At 43.0% G+C, this 19,636-nt stretch overlaps 1 protein-coding gene across 1 annotated transcript in view; it reads right to left on the bottom strand.

The window, feature by feature from the left end:
- Window positions 1-3,756: 3,756 nt before the first annotated feature.
- Window positions 3,757-19,636, bottom strand: part of Ttc29 (tetratricopeptide repeat domain 29) — a 185,723-nt gene continuing 169,843 nt past the window's right edge. Inside the window, exons 13-14 of the mRNA XM_021220729.1 lie at window positions 4,915-4,981; window positions 3,757-4,424 (exon numbers count right to left, since the gene is read on the bottom strand). Of these exons, the coding sequence (XP_021076388.1) occupies window positions 4,406-4,424; window positions 4,915-4,981 (86 nt within the window). The 3' untranslated portion in view covers window positions 3,757-4,405. The remainder of the gene's footprint in view (window positions 4,425-4,914; window positions 4,982-19,636) is intronic.

Genomic DNA, 19,636 nt, shown 5'->3' with positions numbered 1-19,636 from the left:
AAAAGCTTTATAAAAAGGTAGAAGAATTCTTTGTTTTTTTAAAATAATTTTTGTTATGTATTATTTACAAATATACACAAATATTGGCATGCATGCAGAAAATTTAAAAAATACAAATATAAAACTAAAATAAATTTCTAGAGATATGCAAAGTTCATAATTGGATTTGGGTTATTAAAAAGCTCTTTTTAGAATAAGTATGGTGGTGGACACCTTTAATCTCAGGGAGGCAGAGGCAAGAGAATCTCTGTGAGACTGAAGCCATTCTGGTCCACATAATAAGTTCCAGGCCAGTCCGAGCACACAGCAAGAGCCCTCTTCAAAAACAAGAAAGTATTTAAAAGCTGTTATTTAATTTATTGTTATCATCACCACCACCATGACCGTCATTATCACCATCATCAGTGTGTGCACATGTGCATATGCATGTGTGATTGCAGGTGTACACATGCCACAGTATATTTGACAACTGGTTCTCTCCTCCCATGGTGTGGCCCAGGGGTCAGACTCAGCTTCAGCATCTTGCTGGCCCTCAGAATCTTTTTGTCCCCTTAATACGTGTAAACGTTTATAAATAATCACAAACACAAATCTATATTCGGTATCCATTGGGCTGAGCTGAACCTACCCTACGGTCACACACCCATTTTTGTTTTATTTTAAAGTCAGGTTTTCTGACTTTTAATTTGCATAGTAAAAGACACCCTCATGCATCTATGTACAATTTGATCAGACTTGACAAATGTCCAGGCCTGGTAGCCGCCATTCTGCCCATCCTGTCCTCCTCCCCTCCTTTGCTAACTACAGGTCTCATGGATTTGTGTTTCATCGTCTGTCCTTCCTAGAGACTTTAGAAGTAAGCACTCCTGTGACTGACTTCTGTTAGTTGGCGTGGAGCTTTGGGGTTCATCCTGTTTTGTTCATGTGTGGCTTCTTTGTTTTTTACTGTGGTTTTGGTTTTATTTTGTTTTATGAATGTATACCAATTTGATTACTCATAAGCTGGAGAGTCAGTTCCAGCTTTTAGTTGTCATGAATAAAACACCACGGATATTCACATAGAGGGCTTGGCTGTAGGTGTGTGTTTCCATTCCTTTTGTGGCAATATCTCGAGTGGGGCTTGTTGGGCCACAGACACGGGGTTAGGTTGTAAGGAATCACTCAAGAGTTTTCAAGCGAGATATGTCATTCTGCTTTTGACCCACTACTTTCTGAGCAGTCCAGTCAGCCACAGGCCCTTGTCAGCACTTGGTGGTTAACTGTTTAACCTTTTAAAGAGATCTGGAGCAACTCCTCACTGTGGACACTTACCTAGTGCCCAACAGTGGAACTGCGTAGGTCTTCATAGGCTTGGCTGCCATCCAGGTAGGTTCTGCACTGAAATGGTACTCAGAGTTTCCCTATCCCTTAGGTTATGTCTTTTCTTACTATTGGATTATAAAAGGTCTTTATATATTCTCAATTTTAGTCCTTTATCCAGTGGGTGCTACAAATGACTTTTTTTTAAATCAATGTGACCATGTCTTTTTCTTAATTTTTTTCATTTTATCTTTTGTATTGTTTCTCTTTTCCTTTCTTTCCCTCGCTTCGCCTTCTCTCTCTTACCTTATCTCTCCTTCTTTCCCATTCTCTCACCCTCCCTTTCTCCTTCCTTCTCTTCCCTCTCTTTTTTCTCTTTCCTCTCTCATCCTTTTATTTTAATTCCTTTCAATATATAAATGTGAATTTTTGGATCACATGACAATCACACACACCCCTGCCACACTCTTTTCCTCTGATGGTTCTGTGCCATGTCACTAGCCACACACAGGTGGCTAGCTTGGCTCCTGTTTCCTGTGCGTTTTACCAATTTTGTTTTCTTTCTTCTTTGAATCCTGTCTATTCATTGTATTTTTTCTATTAGATTGTATTTCTTGTCATTTCTTTGTTATCTTTATTAAATTATAATTATTGTAAATAGTTGTGTTTTTATACACATAATCCTTTCGCTGTTGTCACCTTGTCTCCCACTCTGTTGTTGGTCTTTTAATTTTATTTTTTAAAAGTTTTTGTTTATGTCTTTTAAAATACGTCTCACACATGTAGTCCGGGCTGGCCAATGTAGAGCATGTTGATCTTGAACTTGTAGCCATCTCCTTGCCTCTGTTCCCGGAGTGCTGGGATACGAGGTGAGTATTGCTAGGCCAGGAGTTTTACTTGGTGAGCTTTTCTGATTGGTCACATTTGTAGCAGTTATGCTATGCCTGGCCTTAGCTTTTCACTTCTCTTATTTTTTAAAAAGATCTTCCTTGCCTGGGCTCACAGAGAGTGAACTGACACTCAGGGAGCCTGCCTGGGTCTGACTAGGTCCTCGCTCGGCACACACGTTACAGTTCTGTAGCGTGGTCTTCTTGTGTGACTCCTAACAGTGCGAGCAGGGGCTGTCTCTGACTCTTTTGCCTGGCTTTGGGAGCCTTTTCCTTCTCCTGGGTCGCCTCATCCAGCTTCATGAGGGGAGGTGTCTAGTCTTATGAAGAGGACGCTTGCTGTCCCCTCACCTCCCTGGGAGACCTGCCCTTTCATGAAGGGAAAGGGAAGAGGACTGAGGAAGCGTGAACTGGGGGGGGGGCAGCACTGGAGGAGGAGAGGGAGGGGAAACTTTGATCTGAATGTAAGATATGAGGAAATAAATATGAAAATTAAAGCAGAAAGGTGTCTCTCCATCTGTGTCTAGAAGGGTACTCTCTGTTCAGCTGTTAGTCTATAGTTCTCTTTCTTTCTTTGTTTCTTTGTTTCTTTGTTTCTTTGTTTCTTTCTTTCTTTCTTTCTTTCTTTCTTTCTTTTAAATATTTTCTTTTAAAGATTTATTTATTTACTTTATTTATACGAGCACACTGTAGCTGACTTCAGACACACCGGAAGAGGGCATTGGATCCCATTACAGACAGTTGTGAGTCACATGTGGTTGCTGGGCATTGAACTTAGAACCTCTGGAAGAACAGTCAATGCTCTAACTGCTTAGCCATCTCTCCAGCTCTGTCTAGAGTTCTTGCGCAGATAACCAGGAGTTTCAGCGCATCCACTGACAAGCCAGCCACCTTTCTTTTTCGGTCTCGCTGTGTCGCCCTAGCTGGAACTCTGTGACGCAGAGTTTTCTTAGATCTGGAACTCATAGAGACCCTCCTGCTTCCCCTTCGTGGGTGCCGGAATTCAAGATGCCGACCGCTACATTCAGCTTACCACCATTTCAAGATGCCTACTTTATTATATCTTAAACATTTTAATATAAATTAGGGTTTTTTTCCCCTGGTTCACCAAGTTTGTCTGTCAATTTCTGGACAGCAACCCATTTTAATAGAACAAATAGGACATTTTTGGAAAAAGGTGACCCAGTTTCTCGGGAGCTCTAATGTCTGTCACTGCTAAGTTCTCAACACTTCTGCCCCTTCAGGTCCCATCTCAGTGTCCTGTAGTTCCCACCTGCCTGAAGGTGAAGACTTAAAGAGGGGATTACATTAAATTCTATTTTTAGGGTGAGAACCAGAAGACACAACTCAGGGACTGGGGTGTTGTGGAAACTGGCTCAAAGCCCAGGAGAACCCTCTCTGATAAAGCATTTTAGTGCAGACCCCGACTGGTCTGGGTCACACGGTTGCTGAATCCACCTCTCTGGGTTGATGGTAGCACTTTGCACACCCACACACTCTCTGAACACTACATTGTCCCAGGGTTAGTCTCTGCTCTGCAATTGCAGAAATGAAAGGAAAATAACCTGACTGCGTTGAAAAGGAAGAACGTTTTTATTCTTGGTAATGTACTATCCTCATGGTTCACCCGAGGAGCTCCAGAGGTAAGCTATAGTCTTTCAGTTGCAAGCACACCAGCAAAGATTCCTGAGACCGAAGGATTTCCCACCTGTCTCAAGGCACGTGGGTATGTTAGGTTGTGTCCTGTCAGCTAAGCATGCCATGAATTTAAGTTTCTACACATAAAGCACATTTAGCAGTGCTTAGCAATACAAGCACAGACTGCTCATTGCCCTTTGTGTCTGCTGAAGTTTCCCTGGGATATTAGCAGATTATCATGCATTTATTCAGTGTGAAAGATTTCTTTAACTCGTAAACATTTTGCAATCAGAAACAATTCAGATTAAAACTCCTGGGTGTCCCGAGTTCTTGTGGAGTAGCGTGTAGGAGGAGACAGTCTAGAGTATATCTTATGAGTAAGTGTTGAGTGTTCTAACCATCTAAACTGTACTTCATCTTCATAAGCTTGCCATAGTCACGGCAGCACAAAATTCAATAAAGACAACTGTAATCTTCTTTTTACAACTCCCTATCACTTGTTACATGCTCCTGTCTAATGAGGTTTAAAGCTATGTGCTAAGTTTCTTCCAGCTATGACGTTGAGCCACTTCAGTTTCATGTTATTGATTTTCTGGAGACCTGAAATAAAATAAACGATAGCATTGACTTTTGCATTGTGATAGAAAGTATAAAACAACTCGCTTTGAAAGAGATGTTTACACCCTGTGTTTATAAAAATTCCTTAAAGATGAAAACTTCTTAAAGTATGTATTTCAGAATGAGTCTGGTGGCTTAGGAGCAGCGCTTCAGCGTTAGCTTAGCAAGCACTAGGTAATGTGTAGTTTTTGTTAGGAATAGACTGTGTCTGCGGATAGGGCAGGTGGCTCAGCAGTTGAGAACATTATAGAGGACCTAGGCTTGGTTCTGAGCACCCACATGCTGGCTCACAATTGCATATTACTCCAGTTCTAGGGGATATGATGCCTTCCCCTGGCCTGCTAGGGCACCAGGCATACTCATGGTGTACAAACATACATCCAGACAAAACACACACAGAAACAAACCCAAAAACTGTAAAAAAAAGATAATGTTCAGTATCCCACAAAATTTGAAACGTCATAGAAATTACCTTCTTGATTCTTCCTGAACATCTGGGAGTTGATATATGTCATCTTCTGTGGCTCTTCTAGACTCTCCTAAAGGATAAAACAGAGTCAAAGCTCTAGCCTGAATAGTTTCTATTTATTGTGAGCTGGTGTTAATCCCACTGAAGGAGACTGGAGGCCACTGACTCAAGTATTTTGTTCAAATTAAGCTTTGTTTTCTTTTAGACAGGGCTATGCTCCTAGAGTGGGCTTTGAGAGAACGGTCGTGATCGCAGAAGTGGTACTTCACAAAGCCACAAAAACACAAAGCTAGGGAGTTTCTAAGGGTTTTTGTTATATAGGAACTTTTTTGAGATGTCAGAACATCTCAAAATTATTTGGCAGAACATCTGAAGGTGGAGGGCAGGTTACAGAATGTGGAGCATGTTAAATTTCAGAAAATGGGCCAAGACATGGTTAAACAAGCTTTACAGAAAGCTTGAATGAACTTATTTTGACCTTGTAACAAGAAGGCTTCTAATCTTAAGATGCAGGTAGGGTGGTCCATCACTGGAAATGTCTTTTCAGTGAATGCACTCCCTTAGCACTTAAATAATAAGGGTAGATATCACTGGTTAGATGGTCCAATGATAGCCGTACCCCCCATTCAACAATCCTACAGCATGACCTTGTCAATACCCCTCCAAGAAACACAATCTCTTTTCTCTTCTCTTGAAATCAAACTGTTCTTCACATATATGTACATATATGTATATATATGATATAAAATTATACATATATGTATTTGAATAATTTTATGTATGTGAGTGTACTACTATTGGTGTCTTCAGACACACCAGAATAGGGCATAAGATCTCATTATAGATGGTTGCGAGCCACCATGTGGTTGCTGGGAATTGAACTCAGGACTTCTAGAAGAGCAGTTAGTGTTCTAAATGCTGAGCCACCTCCCCAGCCCTCCTTTGGGCTTTTAAAAACCAACAGATTCATGAAGTAGCTGTGTGCACAGTTTCCAAGGCTAGCTCGGGAGAGGCCTTGCAGCTTTCACCTGCCTATCTTAGAATGCTGCTTTCAGAAAAGGCAAATTCAACATATGAGATGTTCTTCCGCCCTGAGACTGCTTTGATGGGTACAGTGGGTGAGTTCTCCAGCAAGAGTCCCAGCCAGGCCCAGCCTCCTTGCTGCCCACACGGTCCCAGTATGTGAGAAGCCAATCCTTGTTTGGCCCTTCAAATCACCCTGTTTCTCATTCTGGGATACAATAACACTGGCTGGGCCACTGTTGTTGGTAAGATGACTTGTCAAAATGATACTAAAAAGCTATGAATTCAGAGAGCAATGTAAATTACTCAAATAATGAGGTCAAATATGGCAAGTCTGCCTGTGTTTCAGCCTGCCTATCTATGTCAATTGGCTACCTTACTTCCATATTTTTTCCTTTTCTTTTGACTTGAATCCATTGGGACAAACCCAGAAAGATGCTCCATCGTTGCCTGTGACAGTTTTCAGGAGGCCCCCAATTCCTGTATTCTATTTTCGAATATGGGGAATGTGAAGCTTGGTACCCCACTTTCTGTCTTCCCCCTGCTGCCTGAAGTCCCCTTTGGACTCTTGTTTGGAAAGTCCCCCTGTTCTTGCTGCTGACCCTGGAGATGAATGTACGTCTCCTTGGGTCACCTTTCCTTTACACACTTGTCCTCTTTCTTTTCCTTCTTCACCTCCTTGTCGTCAGATTGCACAGCATCAGGACCACTCATGCTCGGCGCTCTCCGCCTGTGAGTGTTTGCACGTGTGGGTTACTGCGCTCTGGGTGGGAGCTCCTCAGTTTCCTGATTGCTTGGCTCCCATCCTTTCCTCAGCTGTTGTCTCCCTCGTTCATATGTAGAACAAGCTCTTCCCAGTCTCAATTCTTGCATCAGCGACTTAGCTGCCATCTTTATCTTTCCAGGCTTTCTTTCTCTAACTTCAGCAATCCTTCTGCTCCACAAGGCTCAGTAGCCCCACCACCTTGTTGTTGCTTGGCATTTACCATCTTCTCTTCTTTCTTCCTCCAATATAAGCTCCAAGGCCACTCTTGAACTCTGTACCCCTTTCCTACTGTGTCATGGCGTACCTGACACTTTCGCCTGTTGTCAAATCAGCTTCCTGTCTGGTTCCACTCCATGACTCGATAGTTCCATGCAGCTGGAGAAAATATACAGCCAGGCAGAGAAAGCTCATGCTGAGTTTGTGGGCACAAACAGAAGGACCACTATTGCTGTCAGATCTTCCTGGTTCGGTAACTCTTTGTCTCTGTTAGACAGCTCTTTAAGTCTCGAGTTTTCTCAGCCCTCCAGCTGAATATTCATTTTCATACAGTGACTTATTTTCCAGTTTCATATTGGAAATGAGTCACACTAGGAAGGATGTTCTACAGGTTTTGTTGCCAGAGTGATCCCCAGACCTACCTGTGCTCTGTGCCCCCTGTTTCCTTCCTGCTACTATGGAGTGTGGAAACTAAAGGGGCTGGGGAACAGGGGGGAGGGAGGATAGTCTGCGCCCGGCCAGAGTTCCTCCTATGCTCTGGGCAAGCGTACATGGGAGGGCTGTCAGACGCTTTCCACTCACCCGGGAGGGCATCTAAGCCACTGACACCACTCGACAGGGGGGTGGGGTGGGCAAGGGGCAGCCCCCAACCGGGGCCCGGGGTGGGCAAGGGGCAGCCCCCAACCGGGGCCCAGGATGACGCCCTGTAGCCCCAGGGTTATGGGAGAGAGGACTGTAGGAGAGAGGTTCCCATGCAGGTGAGAGTAAGTGCAGCGGGCCTTGATGAACAGAGACTGTCTATGGTTTTAGAGCTTTATTATAGAAAGGCAGGGGAAAGAGAGAGAGAGAGACCGGCCATGGCCAAGAGGAGAGAAGGGGGAAAGGAGTGAGAGAAGAAAGGCTAGAGAGTAAGAAGGAGAGAGTAAGAGAGGGAGAGGAGAGGAGAGGAGAGCAAGAGGAGAGTAAGGGGAGGGCCAAGAGAGTGAGGTGGGGCCAAGCAGCCCCTCTTATGGTGGGCTGTTATCTTTACTGTTGCTAGGTAACTGGGGAGGAGTCTAGCCTGAAGGTCAGAAGCTTAGGACATTGCCTATGTGACTAAAAGCCATGCTTCTCTTGTGGGGGCTGAGGGGGCGATAACTTCGACAGGAGCCAGAGTTCCAGGAGCATGAGGGAATGCCTTCCGTCCTATGTAGGTGAATTATCACCACCGGGTCCTAGGGTTCAACATCTAGCCTCAACTGGAAATCAGGCCGTTTGGTGCATAGCCCAGTGCCCCACAATGGAGAAGCTGCTTGCACTCCTTCTTAAGTTAGATTACTTGCGTTCTTCCCTACAGCTCTTCATTCCTTGCCCACACAAAACATGGCTCCCGCAATCCCGTCTGCTTCTTACTTAGCAGGCTACTTTTTGTCTAAGATATGATACCTGACAATCTTACAAAAGAACGCAGCTTGCCAGGGGGTGAAGGCAGGGAGGGGAGGTGACTTGTAGTCAGAAAGCAGAGCAGACAGGAAGTGGGGCTGGGTTAGTATGCCTGAAGGCCCCGCCCTTAGTGACTCACTTTCCCCCCAGCAAGGCTCCTCCTCCCAAAGCTTCAATCACCTTCCCAAACAGCACAAGCCACCCATAGGAGCAAGTGTGCAAACTGGAGCCTAACAGGGACACATCACACTCAGATAACGATGCTCAGCTTTCTCATAGGTCTTTTCTATCTGTGGATAAGTATGCAATAGAGTTTAGGTCTCTCGGCTTCCGGGCACAGACATAGAGTTGTATGGACTGTACCCGGGTCTGGTGTTAGACCACGAGGATTTACTTCTTCTTGCATTTCTCCTCTTCCTTGCTCTTTTTATTTATTCTTAAGTGATACAGCCTTGGCTGTCCTAGAACTTGCCCTTGGGCTCATAGAGATCTACCTACCTCTGCCTCCCAAGCGCTGGGATTAAAGGTGTGCCACCTTTTCCTCAGTCTGGAACCTGAGATAGTTACTCTATCATTCAGATTCAGTTTTGCCGAGATTCGCAAGACTTTGATGCAATAGTTCTTTGGGGAGGAAGGGTGACTTTGTCCTCACATAGGACATTTGGAAAGGCTTGGAGATGCTTCTCTTGTTGTAGCTGACAGCAGGAAGCACGGCTGGAATTTAGCAAGTAGAGGAACTGATGTGTTTCCCTCAGGATCCAGTGATGCATGGGACAGGCAAACCCTACCTCTTCCACTAAGACAACCCTGTGAGAATCCCCCAGACTCAAACAATATGTAAACACAGAGTGTTTTACTCTGCACAAACCCAGCATGCTACACTCTCCCATTACCAAGATAGAGAGACCACCGAGTGAGCTTGCAGGCCTGATTTACAGCACATTAGGGAAATTCCAGGATAGGTGACCACTATGTTAATCCGTTGTCCATCTCTACAGACATTCCATTACTGGGGTGTGGGGGCTGGAACCTGCTGGGGAGGTCTGGAGACTGTTACTGAGGAAGTAGCTGAGGAAGTCTGGACGCTGCTGCCGACCGACCCATTGTCCTTGCCTCAGGCCAGGTGTCGAGGCAGCTTCTGAGGCCTGGATTTGCCTGGAATTGCCCAGTTCTTGGAGACAGAGATTTAGGCCTGGTCTCCTTAACTGCCTATTGAAGCCCATCATGGAGTCAGCCTAGCCAATAATATAAGACTGAGAAACCCTGTCCTGATAGCTTGTGGGGCTCACAGAGCAGTGATATTGAAAACCATCACTTTCATGTGCCCATGTGGATTTATTATATGTAAAGAATACTTGTGTAGAATCTTCACTGCAGGCCTGGAGGGAAACAGTACCCACAATCCTAAGCTTTTGGCCTTTCAGGCTCCCTAGAATAGGAGCATAGCCTTCTCATAGCTAATACACCCTGCCCTGCTCTTCAAGGCTGTGTCTCACTGTGTACTCCTGGCTGGCCTTGAACTTTCCTATGTAGACTAGGCTGGGTCTGAACTCAGAGATCTACCTGCCTGGGGTTAAAGGTATGTACCACTATTCCTGGCTGCCTTCTTTTAGATAAGAGCTTCCTTCAGCTTTACAGTGGAATGTTTTCCTTGCTCCACAATATATGGAAACATCCAAATATCCTTAGGCCTATCTCATGCTAAGTCTAATTTTCTAAGATAGGGTTTCAAGCAAGGTGAGCTGCACAGGACCAGTGTCTCAGGACTCCATCATTACTGAAGCTCTTCTTTTTAGCCCTAATCTAGGACTACTCTCAACCTTGGTATGCAGCCAATGATGCCCTTTAATCTCTGATCTCCCTGCCCTGACTTCCCAAGTGCTGGGAGCTCAGATGTGCACCTCCACAGTGGATGGGTTCTGATGGTGCTGGGGACTGAGCCCAGGGCTTTGTGCATTCTAGGAAGCACCTTACTAACTGAGCTACATCCCCAGCTTAGGTCTTCGATTCGGCATTCCTTTCAGTGTGGCGAATGCAACGGTGTGTGTGTGGGCTGCAGTTGTCATCGTCCTTGGAGTGGTCCAGTTGGGCTTCAGTCATGTGGTATGGACTTCCCAGATGTTGAAGGAAGATGATGTTTACTCTGGAATACTGTCCATGAAGGTTATCTGAGAAGAATAGTTACACATGCTGCTGCTAATATTCTACTCCACTTGGCTACAAGTACTAGTAGAGCACAAAGATGTTCCACACTGTCTGTGTTAGGGAGTCTTGGCAATGGCTCATTCACACACGAACACACTTATCCTTCAAGCTTTCTGATCATCTGTTCGCCTGGACCAAGGTGAGCACCAGAAGACTAGGGAGTCCATCGATGCTGAAACACTGCTTCAGTCCTAGGATAGGTTGTGGGCTGTGGGTCTGACTCAGGGAGTGACTCAAAATGTTTGACCTGCAGTGTTTCAGAGATGGAAGACTGAACAAGCCGTCAACAAGAGACTCACAGGAAGCAACAGAAAGCGCAGTGGTGACGCTTGTTCCTGTCTTGTTCCATTTCTGGAGCAATGAGCACTTCTCTTCTGCTAGTAGTGAAGACATCCTTACATGGTGGATTTTCTCAAGTGGGCAATGGGCAGGTGTGACTTACAGCATCTTCTGGTATATTTTGTGACACACCAAGGCAGACAGTGATGAACTGCAGGCATCGTATTGTCTTATCCCTTTGTTTGAAAGCAGAGGTGTATAACCCTCATGCTGTGCAGGGTTGGGTATAAATGAGACTTTGAAGACCTGCTCTGTGGATAAGTTTGGACTGAAATGGAACAGACACTCCCTGGCAGTTTGGGGACTAGATAGGTGAATGAATTTTTAAAATTTTGTCATGCAAAACATTTTTAGTGGCCATATTCTAGAAAAGGGTAAATCATAACTCATACGTAAAGGTTGTGTCAGGGTTTATAGACTAGACCCCTGATAATGGATTCAACCTTTCCACAACAAATCAAAGGTATTGTTGTATGCTCACATGAATATACAGTAGTCATTACCTGAAATTTAAAACTCACTGTAGGCAGCAAACCCGGAGAGCAGGCTATGAAGGCTGGATTGTATCAGTGTGCTCTGCAGAGAATTTCTTTGTGCGGGTTTTGCCCGGTTGAAATATATGCTGCAGTTCAGAGCTAAAGGGATTACTTTTGAATAGTCATTGCAGAGGTTGATTACGTTCGTCTATCATATTTAGCCGGACCCTGCAGGCTATTATTCCATTAGCTGGGTTGGCCCTGCCATTGTCAAAAAGTTGATCACCTAATGTTAAAAGATCATGCTTTCTGTTGACCTTATCAAAATGCTTCATCAAAAGGTCTTGTTAAAAGAAATATAGATTGTGTGTTATGTAGAAGATTAAGAACATATACCGTGTATAAAAATGCCCTCATCTCTGGGAGGGGCATGTACTTCTGTCATTGCTGAAGATAAGATTTTTTTTTGTTTTTTTCTTTCAGCACATTTTATTTGAAAGCACAGACTTAACTCAGGAGACATGGCACTGCATTTTCACTGATAGTAAAGTCTCAGAAATGGATTTCTCAGAAAAGAGTCCTTTTCTTTGCACTTGTTTCACACAAAATTAACACAGTAAAAGTAAACTTGTTCATCAGTGGCTACAGTGAATTCACGATGCTGTGGGGTCATGTGACAGTTTCCCTGCAGAACAGACTTGCCTTGTATTTTGAGAAATATATGTAGAAACTTAAAATTTGCCACTCATATTTGGTAACCAGAAAATAACTTTGAATAAATAAATAGATTTCTATCTGTTTTTTCCTTCTTTAATGGATGCATATCTTCAGTTATTTAATTATCATAGTTAAATGACTTTAATGAAATAAATATATACTTTATTAAATTAGAATCCCATTATCAGTGAGGCACATTTTGATAAACTTGACTTTCAGCATGTTTTATTATGAATTATCCACTAGTAAGTAATAAAATATGAGTATATCTTTAGAAAAATACTGAGAAGTTCAGTTTCAGTATTTAAAATAGTGTTAAGTACAATTTTCAATTGGGATCATGTTACAAAAGGTGACTCCTAGGAACAGAGACCACTGGGAAGGCTCCACATGAACAACTGTGCCTTGAACTCTGATCTCAGAGCTGGTGCCGGCTTGGCACACTCTTGCGGGTCTCCCTTGTAACTGATGGTGTGTGAAATGGCTGGCCAGGGATACAGGCTGTGAACCAAACACTTCTTACTCTCGTGGTTTTGTTTTGTTTTGGTTTTGTTTTTTGTTTTGCTTCTAACTTGACTTTCATGGTAGAGAAGCGGCAGTCAGTCAGAAAGGAAGCGGCAGCGTGTCCAATCGGGATTCTGATGATCATTTAATAAACTGTTGTTAAGAGATAAAGGCAGGATGCAGGATCTACCAAGGGATATCAAGGTGCCCTATGTATAATGCAAAGAAAGATACAACCTTATTATCACCCCTAGGGCTGACAGGAGAGATCGAGAGACAAAGGATCACCTGAGAATGCAGAAGGAACAGTTAGGAATGAGCAGAGGCGAAGCACCTGGGCGACAGCAGCCAGTCACCCTCACTCCTGGGCGACAGCCGCCAGTCACCCTCACTCCTGGGCGACAGCCGCACTCCTGGGCGATAGCCACCAGTCACCTTTACTCCTGGACAACAGCCGCCAGTCACCCTCACTCCTGGGCGACAGCCGCCAGTCACCCTCACTCCTGGGCGACAGCCGCCAGTCACCTTTACTCCTGGACAACAGCCGCCAGTCACCTTTACTCCTGGACAACAGCCACCAGTCACCCTCACTCCTGGGCAACAGCAGTCAGTCACCCTAACTCCCAAGTCCCCTCCCCTGAAAAAACCTACATCAAAATAAGATGCAAAATAAATGATTTCTGAAGACATTGGTTATCAAGAACAAAACCAGTGATCACTGATTGGCAGAACACAAGTAACATGAGCCTTTAGTTGTCTCAGATTCTTTCTTTGAGTAAGTTTTCAGACTTCAAGTTGAGAGAAGGAAAATCCAGGAGTCCAGCATAGATCCTAAGTTAAAGAGATATATGGCCCTGAGATTCAGAGGATACCAAGTCAACTGGAGTTTGTAACCACTGCTACAGTGTACTGAAAGTTGGTGTGTTCTCAGATATCTGAGACGAAGCCTCTCCTAGATGAAGAACTTAAGGGGTTGGATCTTTGGGAGGTACTTATACCGTGAGGGTAGAACCCGCAAGGATAGATTAGTGCCCTTGTAACTAAAGACAAGAGACAGATGTGAAGTTACAGCCAGGCCATTTGCAAATCAGTGAAGGATGCTCAGCAGAAACTGAGTATGCTAGCGCTTTGAACTCAGACTTCCTAACTTTCCAATTGTAAGAAAAAACTATATTGCATTGCATTACATTGCATTGCATTGCATTTCATTACATTATATGCTTATGAGACTAAGGCCTTCAGTAACATGACAGCCAAAAACAGACTGAGACAAGGGTACCAGGGAGGAAAGAGCCAGGGATGAGAAGTCTGGAGATCTGTACAGGTAAATGAAATCTCAAGTATGTACCCAAGTTCAAATCGGCGCCTTTAATCTGAGGCCAGAGAAGGTACACACTGTGTGGGCACAGAATAAAGCACACACTGTTCACAGAGCTGGGACTGTTCTCTGCTGTCAGCAGCCACAGAGGGAAACTTCAAGATTCACAGGATGTTGGGTCTTGCTTCATTGTGGATAGTAGTTACCCAACACTAGACCTCACTCTGACCCTATGGAACAGATCATAAAAGTAAGAACTTTAAGACCAAACTGCTTCCAGGTAACTTTATTGCATCAGGCAAAAGCTCAGAAATATCTATGGAAATAGAAAACTACACTACACCAGAAAGGGGCTAAATGTTTGCAATGCCTGGGATCCAGGAAAACCAAGGTGGACAGATACAATTACCCACACTGACTCAGTCTTACAGGGAGAGGCATTGAAGATGGTTACTGTAATTATATTTTAAGCACTTAGAGTGCTTAGAAATACAGAATGCATAAAAGAAAACATTAATGAATAGGAAGACAGAATTTGAGAAACTACTCAGAGTTAAAAGAGTAACTTATTTTATAGGCTGTAGGACAAGCCCAAGCAGCCTAATAGAGTTGTCTGCCTATCCAGATGAACTTACTCTGTGATCTCCAGTGTTAGAGCCTGGGTGAAATGTTAAGGCCTAGGTAACTGTTGCCTGGCTGGCCTGCCATTTTGTGCTGTTACTAGGAAGTTTTTTCATGTTCTAGTTGATTGCAGATTCTGTTATGTTCTGTGCTTTGGTGTTCTTGAAAACCAGTCACAACAGAGGTCAGTTAGAGCTGCTTTGTATAGTTAGCCACCGTAAGTTTGGACTTAAGCCAACTGCCCAGCAGCACTTCCTGCACCTACGCATGATCATGCTTCTATGGTTTTTGCTTTTATAAGCTGCTCCTGGGATGGACCCCAACATAAGACAGACAGCTGCACCGATATAAGAAGCTATTTGGAATAAGACTTCCATTTTGAATAGTGGTTGAATAAAATTTAAGTTCCCAAGACCTCCCTGGGAATTGACATGTGCTTGACATGGCCTTAAACAAGATGGCCTGGAGCAGCACCAAACTTCACCCCACCTCCCAGAGGACTGCGGCGTAAAACAGAAGAGTTCGTCATGTCCGAAGTCTTTTCTTTTAATATTTTAAAACAGTAGTTCATCACTGACAACTGAAACAATACAGAAACAATAAGGTCCCCAGGCAGACGGAGCACGGTAACCAGTGGCAACCTCGCTCTGGGCAGAGGACTGATGAGTGCCAAAAAGGCCAAGTACAAGAGAAATTATAAAAGGAGTTTTAAAAATGTTTTATACAGTAAGAGCAGGAAATGGCTCAGTTGGTAAATTAAGGGACTGAATTCGAATGTCCAGCATCCATATAAAAAGCTTTTTTTAGTGTTTTGCCCCAGTAATCCCAGAGATGGAAAGACAGAGAGGTGGATCCCTGGAGTGCTCTGGCCAGCTAGTCATAGTGAGCGTGCTAGCTCTAGGTTCAGTGTACGCATGGCATATGCATGCATGCATGTGTGTGTGCACTCATGCGCACACACATGCACACAAACACATGCATGCACACACACAACGCATGCACACAGACATGCACACATGCACATGGACATTCATGTACACACACACAAATACACGCATGTACATACTCCTAAATGCATACATGTGCAATACAAATAAGTATACACATATATTGCACACAATATGGTGTGAGATTTGTAAGAGACGTAAATATTGAAAGCCCAAGAACAGGACTGCCCAGGTGGGGGTTGGGGTGGGGTGGGGTGGGGGAGAAGAAACACAAGTTTGATGGCACAAACCTGGATCAACAGAAAATATCACACGTGTGGTTGTCATGACTTTTGTTTTTACACTTTAGCTTTTTCAATTATGTTGGTTAAAAAGATTTGCAAATTAACATTCTTCAGATCTGAAAATGAGAAGCTCTGCCTCTAACTGAACCATTGATTTGAAAATTTATGTATTTCTTATATTTTCCCAAAGTTCAAGAATGAGTGAATGAATTCAAAGCAAGGGCTGTTTAATTTTTATTCATAATTTTCCCTGGACAAGTTATGGGAAGTGTGGTCGTGTGGTCTACCTAGTATGAGGTCAAGCATCACTAGCTACATTTACAGTTTCATTATGAAGCAACACAAGTTAGAAAACATATAAATCCCATGGTTGTGCTTTCACAAATAGGCTATTTTAGATAAAATATTATTTAGGAGATTTTTTTCAATAGTCACTTATTAGAGTTACGAATGACTATAATACATTAAATTTACACAGCCTGATGAGTTTGGAACCAACTGGGTAGCTGAAGCCATTAACACAGTTATTCACAAACACATCCAGCAAACAGATGTCTTAAATGAATAATCCAGAAATGTAAAATGAAGTTTTTATAAAAACTGAACATCCCAATGGGCAGCAAGATCTTCAAAGAGAAGCTACTGTACAGACTTCAGTCCCAGTATAAGAAGTCAAGTAAACGTGGAACTCAGACGCAGCGAAGTACTTCTCGGAAATAGCTTTCTGTTTGAAAACCAAGAGTCAAAAACCTGAGAGATTCCTATTTATTTATTTATTCATTTATTTATTTATTAGAATTATTTATTTATTTTATGTATCTGAGAATACTATAGCTGTCTTCAGCTATATGTTTGCTGGGAATTGAACTCAAGACCTCTGGAAGAGAAGTCAGTGTTCTTAATCAATAAGCCACTTCTCCAGCCCCATCTCTTTATTTATTTTTTATAAGAATGAATGAGATTATGTAAAGCAATGCCTATGATAAGTTAAATTATAAAAAAATATTGTCCAGGCAAAAGTCTAAAGCAGTGGTTCTCAACCTTCCTAATGCTGTGACCTTTAATATAGTTCTCATGTTGTGGTGATCCCCAACCACAAAACTATTTTTGTTGCTCCTCATAACTGTAATCTTGTTATGAATACTAACGTAAATATCTATGTTTTCTGAAGGTCGTAGGCGACTCCTAGGAGATGGTTGTCTGACCTCCAAAAGGGTCACAGCAGGTTGAGAACGGCTGATCTAAAGTGCGGCCTCCAAACAGTCAGCCTCATTTTATCTGGAGCTTTTTAGGGAGCTTTTTAGCTGCAGAATTTCAGGCCCTGGGATGTAGCTCCGTTGACAGAATGCCTGCCTAGGGTACATGAAGCCCCACAGTAATCAGGCACCGAGGGGCACACCTGCAGTCCCAGTACTTGGGAGGCGGACTCAAAAGGCATGGGAGTTGAAAGTCACCTTGTTGACATTCAAGGTTAGCTGGGGATATACTAGACTTCATTGAAAACAAACAAACAAACAAACAAACAGCAAATTCTCAGAGCTCAATTTTGATGCAGCAATCAGGACAGAATCCTAAGATAGTCAATGGGCAACTTCTTGTTTGAGAATCATTATTTTGTATAACCTTGCTCTCAACTGCTTAACACTGGGGGAGAATAGTGTGCTCAGGAAAAGGCGGGACAGTAGATGTAGGAGTTCCAGGATGCTTTGAGAATATAGGCGATAATGATGTGTTTCCCTGCGCCAAGAACATATGTTGTTCTAGGAATGCAGCTAGCATTTTATTTAAACCTCTCAGCCCCTACAGGGGTCATGTGTTTGTAGACGAGGAACACAAAAGGCCAGTGGTAACACTAACTTCTTCAAGTCTCACATGGCTGGTGAAAGACTTGTTGGAGATTCAGACCTATGTTTACAGCTATTCTTCATGTCACACTGATGAACTCTCCAAAGGAGAGTGAGAAGTCATAGCTTAGGTGAATTGGGTTTAGCCAGGTTGATTTATTTGACTTTGTGGCAAGAAGAGCTGCCAACAAGCTTATTCAGGTCCTAACTGACTGTCTGTTAATTGTTTAATTCCTTGTGTTTTGGAGGCTACTACAGCACTTACAACAATCACAACAACAAAAGCCAGACACTCAAGGCAACTCTTCTAAAGCCATCAATCAGTTTGCCGTGATGACCAAGCTGGGGACAGCTAATCCAGAGTTGCATCCTGTAACTCACCTTTATTTCATCGCATTTTAACTCAGCTCTGGATGGATTCAGTGTCATGAAGTCAGAGGAGGAGGGAATACGGCAATTTATTTATGCTTTTCACTGGCATTCCACCGTAGACAGGAAATCTCTCTAAAAATGCAAATCACTTGGTGCCACACAAGTGTGACTTGCTAGCTGAAGCTCACAGAGGAAAGGCCTGCCCCAGGGCTAATGTTTTCATGCTCTGTGATTGAATAAATCGAACCACTTATCACACCATCTTCACCTAAATTTTTATTTTTAAGCCTTAGATGAATGTGTCTAGGGGTAGTGGGGGCTTTTCTCTAACACTCAGAAAATGAATTACACTTGTTAATTTGGCTTTGAATCCTAGATATATCAAAATAAATACCATAAACAAGTGTTGAAGAAATCAATCTAGATCCGCTCAATATAAGAATGATCAAAAAGGGATTTGGGAAGACTCAGATGTAAAGCACTAAGCCCTTATGTAATATGACTTTCTGACATGATCGGTTTAAGGATGGAGGAAACAATTTCTGAAGGCAGAAACGGCACATTCTTGTTGCATTAAGGAAAAAAATCCCTCAAAGGCCCACCTACACAAGGCATTAATGTGAACAGGTGTCCGTGAAAACATCTCTTGTTTTTCATCTTGACCTTCTTCTTAATTCATGTGGCATTGTATCACAGAGTTTTCTTATGTTACACAGAGCAGCAATTACACACAACAAGTATAGGGTTAGTCTTTAAATATAGATGAAACAACACTCTTAAAGCCAGGATACCCTGAGGGAGGGTGGTCCTCTATTCTGTTTCAGAGAAAGTAAAGTTAGGAGAAATAAAAACCACATACAAAATCTTCCAAAATGCCATTATTGTCATTTCAGACTTGAGACCCAAGTAGCAAAAGCCAACTTATTTATTTATTTATTTGGCCTGACCATTTTTTTTTTTTAAAATTCAATTTCACTTGTATCAGGATGAGTAAGACAAGAGCTTTCTCACAACAGCACTATTGAGAGACGGAAGTCACCTTTTCAGCTGTGACGTGGGTTGTGTTGACCAGGTTGTCGTGGTCACTAACTGGTCTCAAGTGGTATTCTCCATTCACTCCTCATCCATTCAACAGCTGGCCAGTGAGCACCCTGAGAGAGGAAACACACTTGTGGCGGAGAGGACCACTCAGAGTGCCGCTCAAATGGGTGGACACAGAGGCACGGCTGATGTGTGAGGAAACAGACTCAAGTCTGCCATCTTAGATCAGGGCACAGTCTTCAGGGAAGAAATGAAACATTCAGTAGGGGGCCCAGATTTCTAAAACCATTATTGACCTTCACTGAGTCAATCTCATCTCAGGAACGCACCTGGGTTTTTCCACTGGTATTCAAATGCTTTGATAGCATGGACGGGTAAAAAGTTTAAAAAAAAAAATCACAGAAGTATTTATTGATTAGAACATCCAACACCCATTTTATGTATGTTTATGACTTTATTTATGGATAGATAAGTAGTGGTTATTTAATAAAATATTTTACATAATCTTTAATGCTGCATATATGTGTGTGTATCAATGTGTGGGCATGTGCCTGTGAGTTCAGATGTGGGCATGTGCATGAGAGTAACACATCTATGCAGTGCGTGTGCCTGTGAGTGCAGAGGTGTGTG

This window comes from Mus pahari, chromosome 20 (assembly GCF_900095145.1).
Source record: "Mus pahari chromosome 20, PAHARI_EIJ_v1.1, whole genome shotgun sequence".
Lineage (NCBI taxonomy): Eukaryota > Metazoa > Chordata > Mammalia > Rodentia > Muridae > Mus > Mus pahari.
The sequence above is the reverse complement of the archived record's forward strand: the minus strand, read 5'-3'. Positions and strand labels throughout refer to the sequence as shown.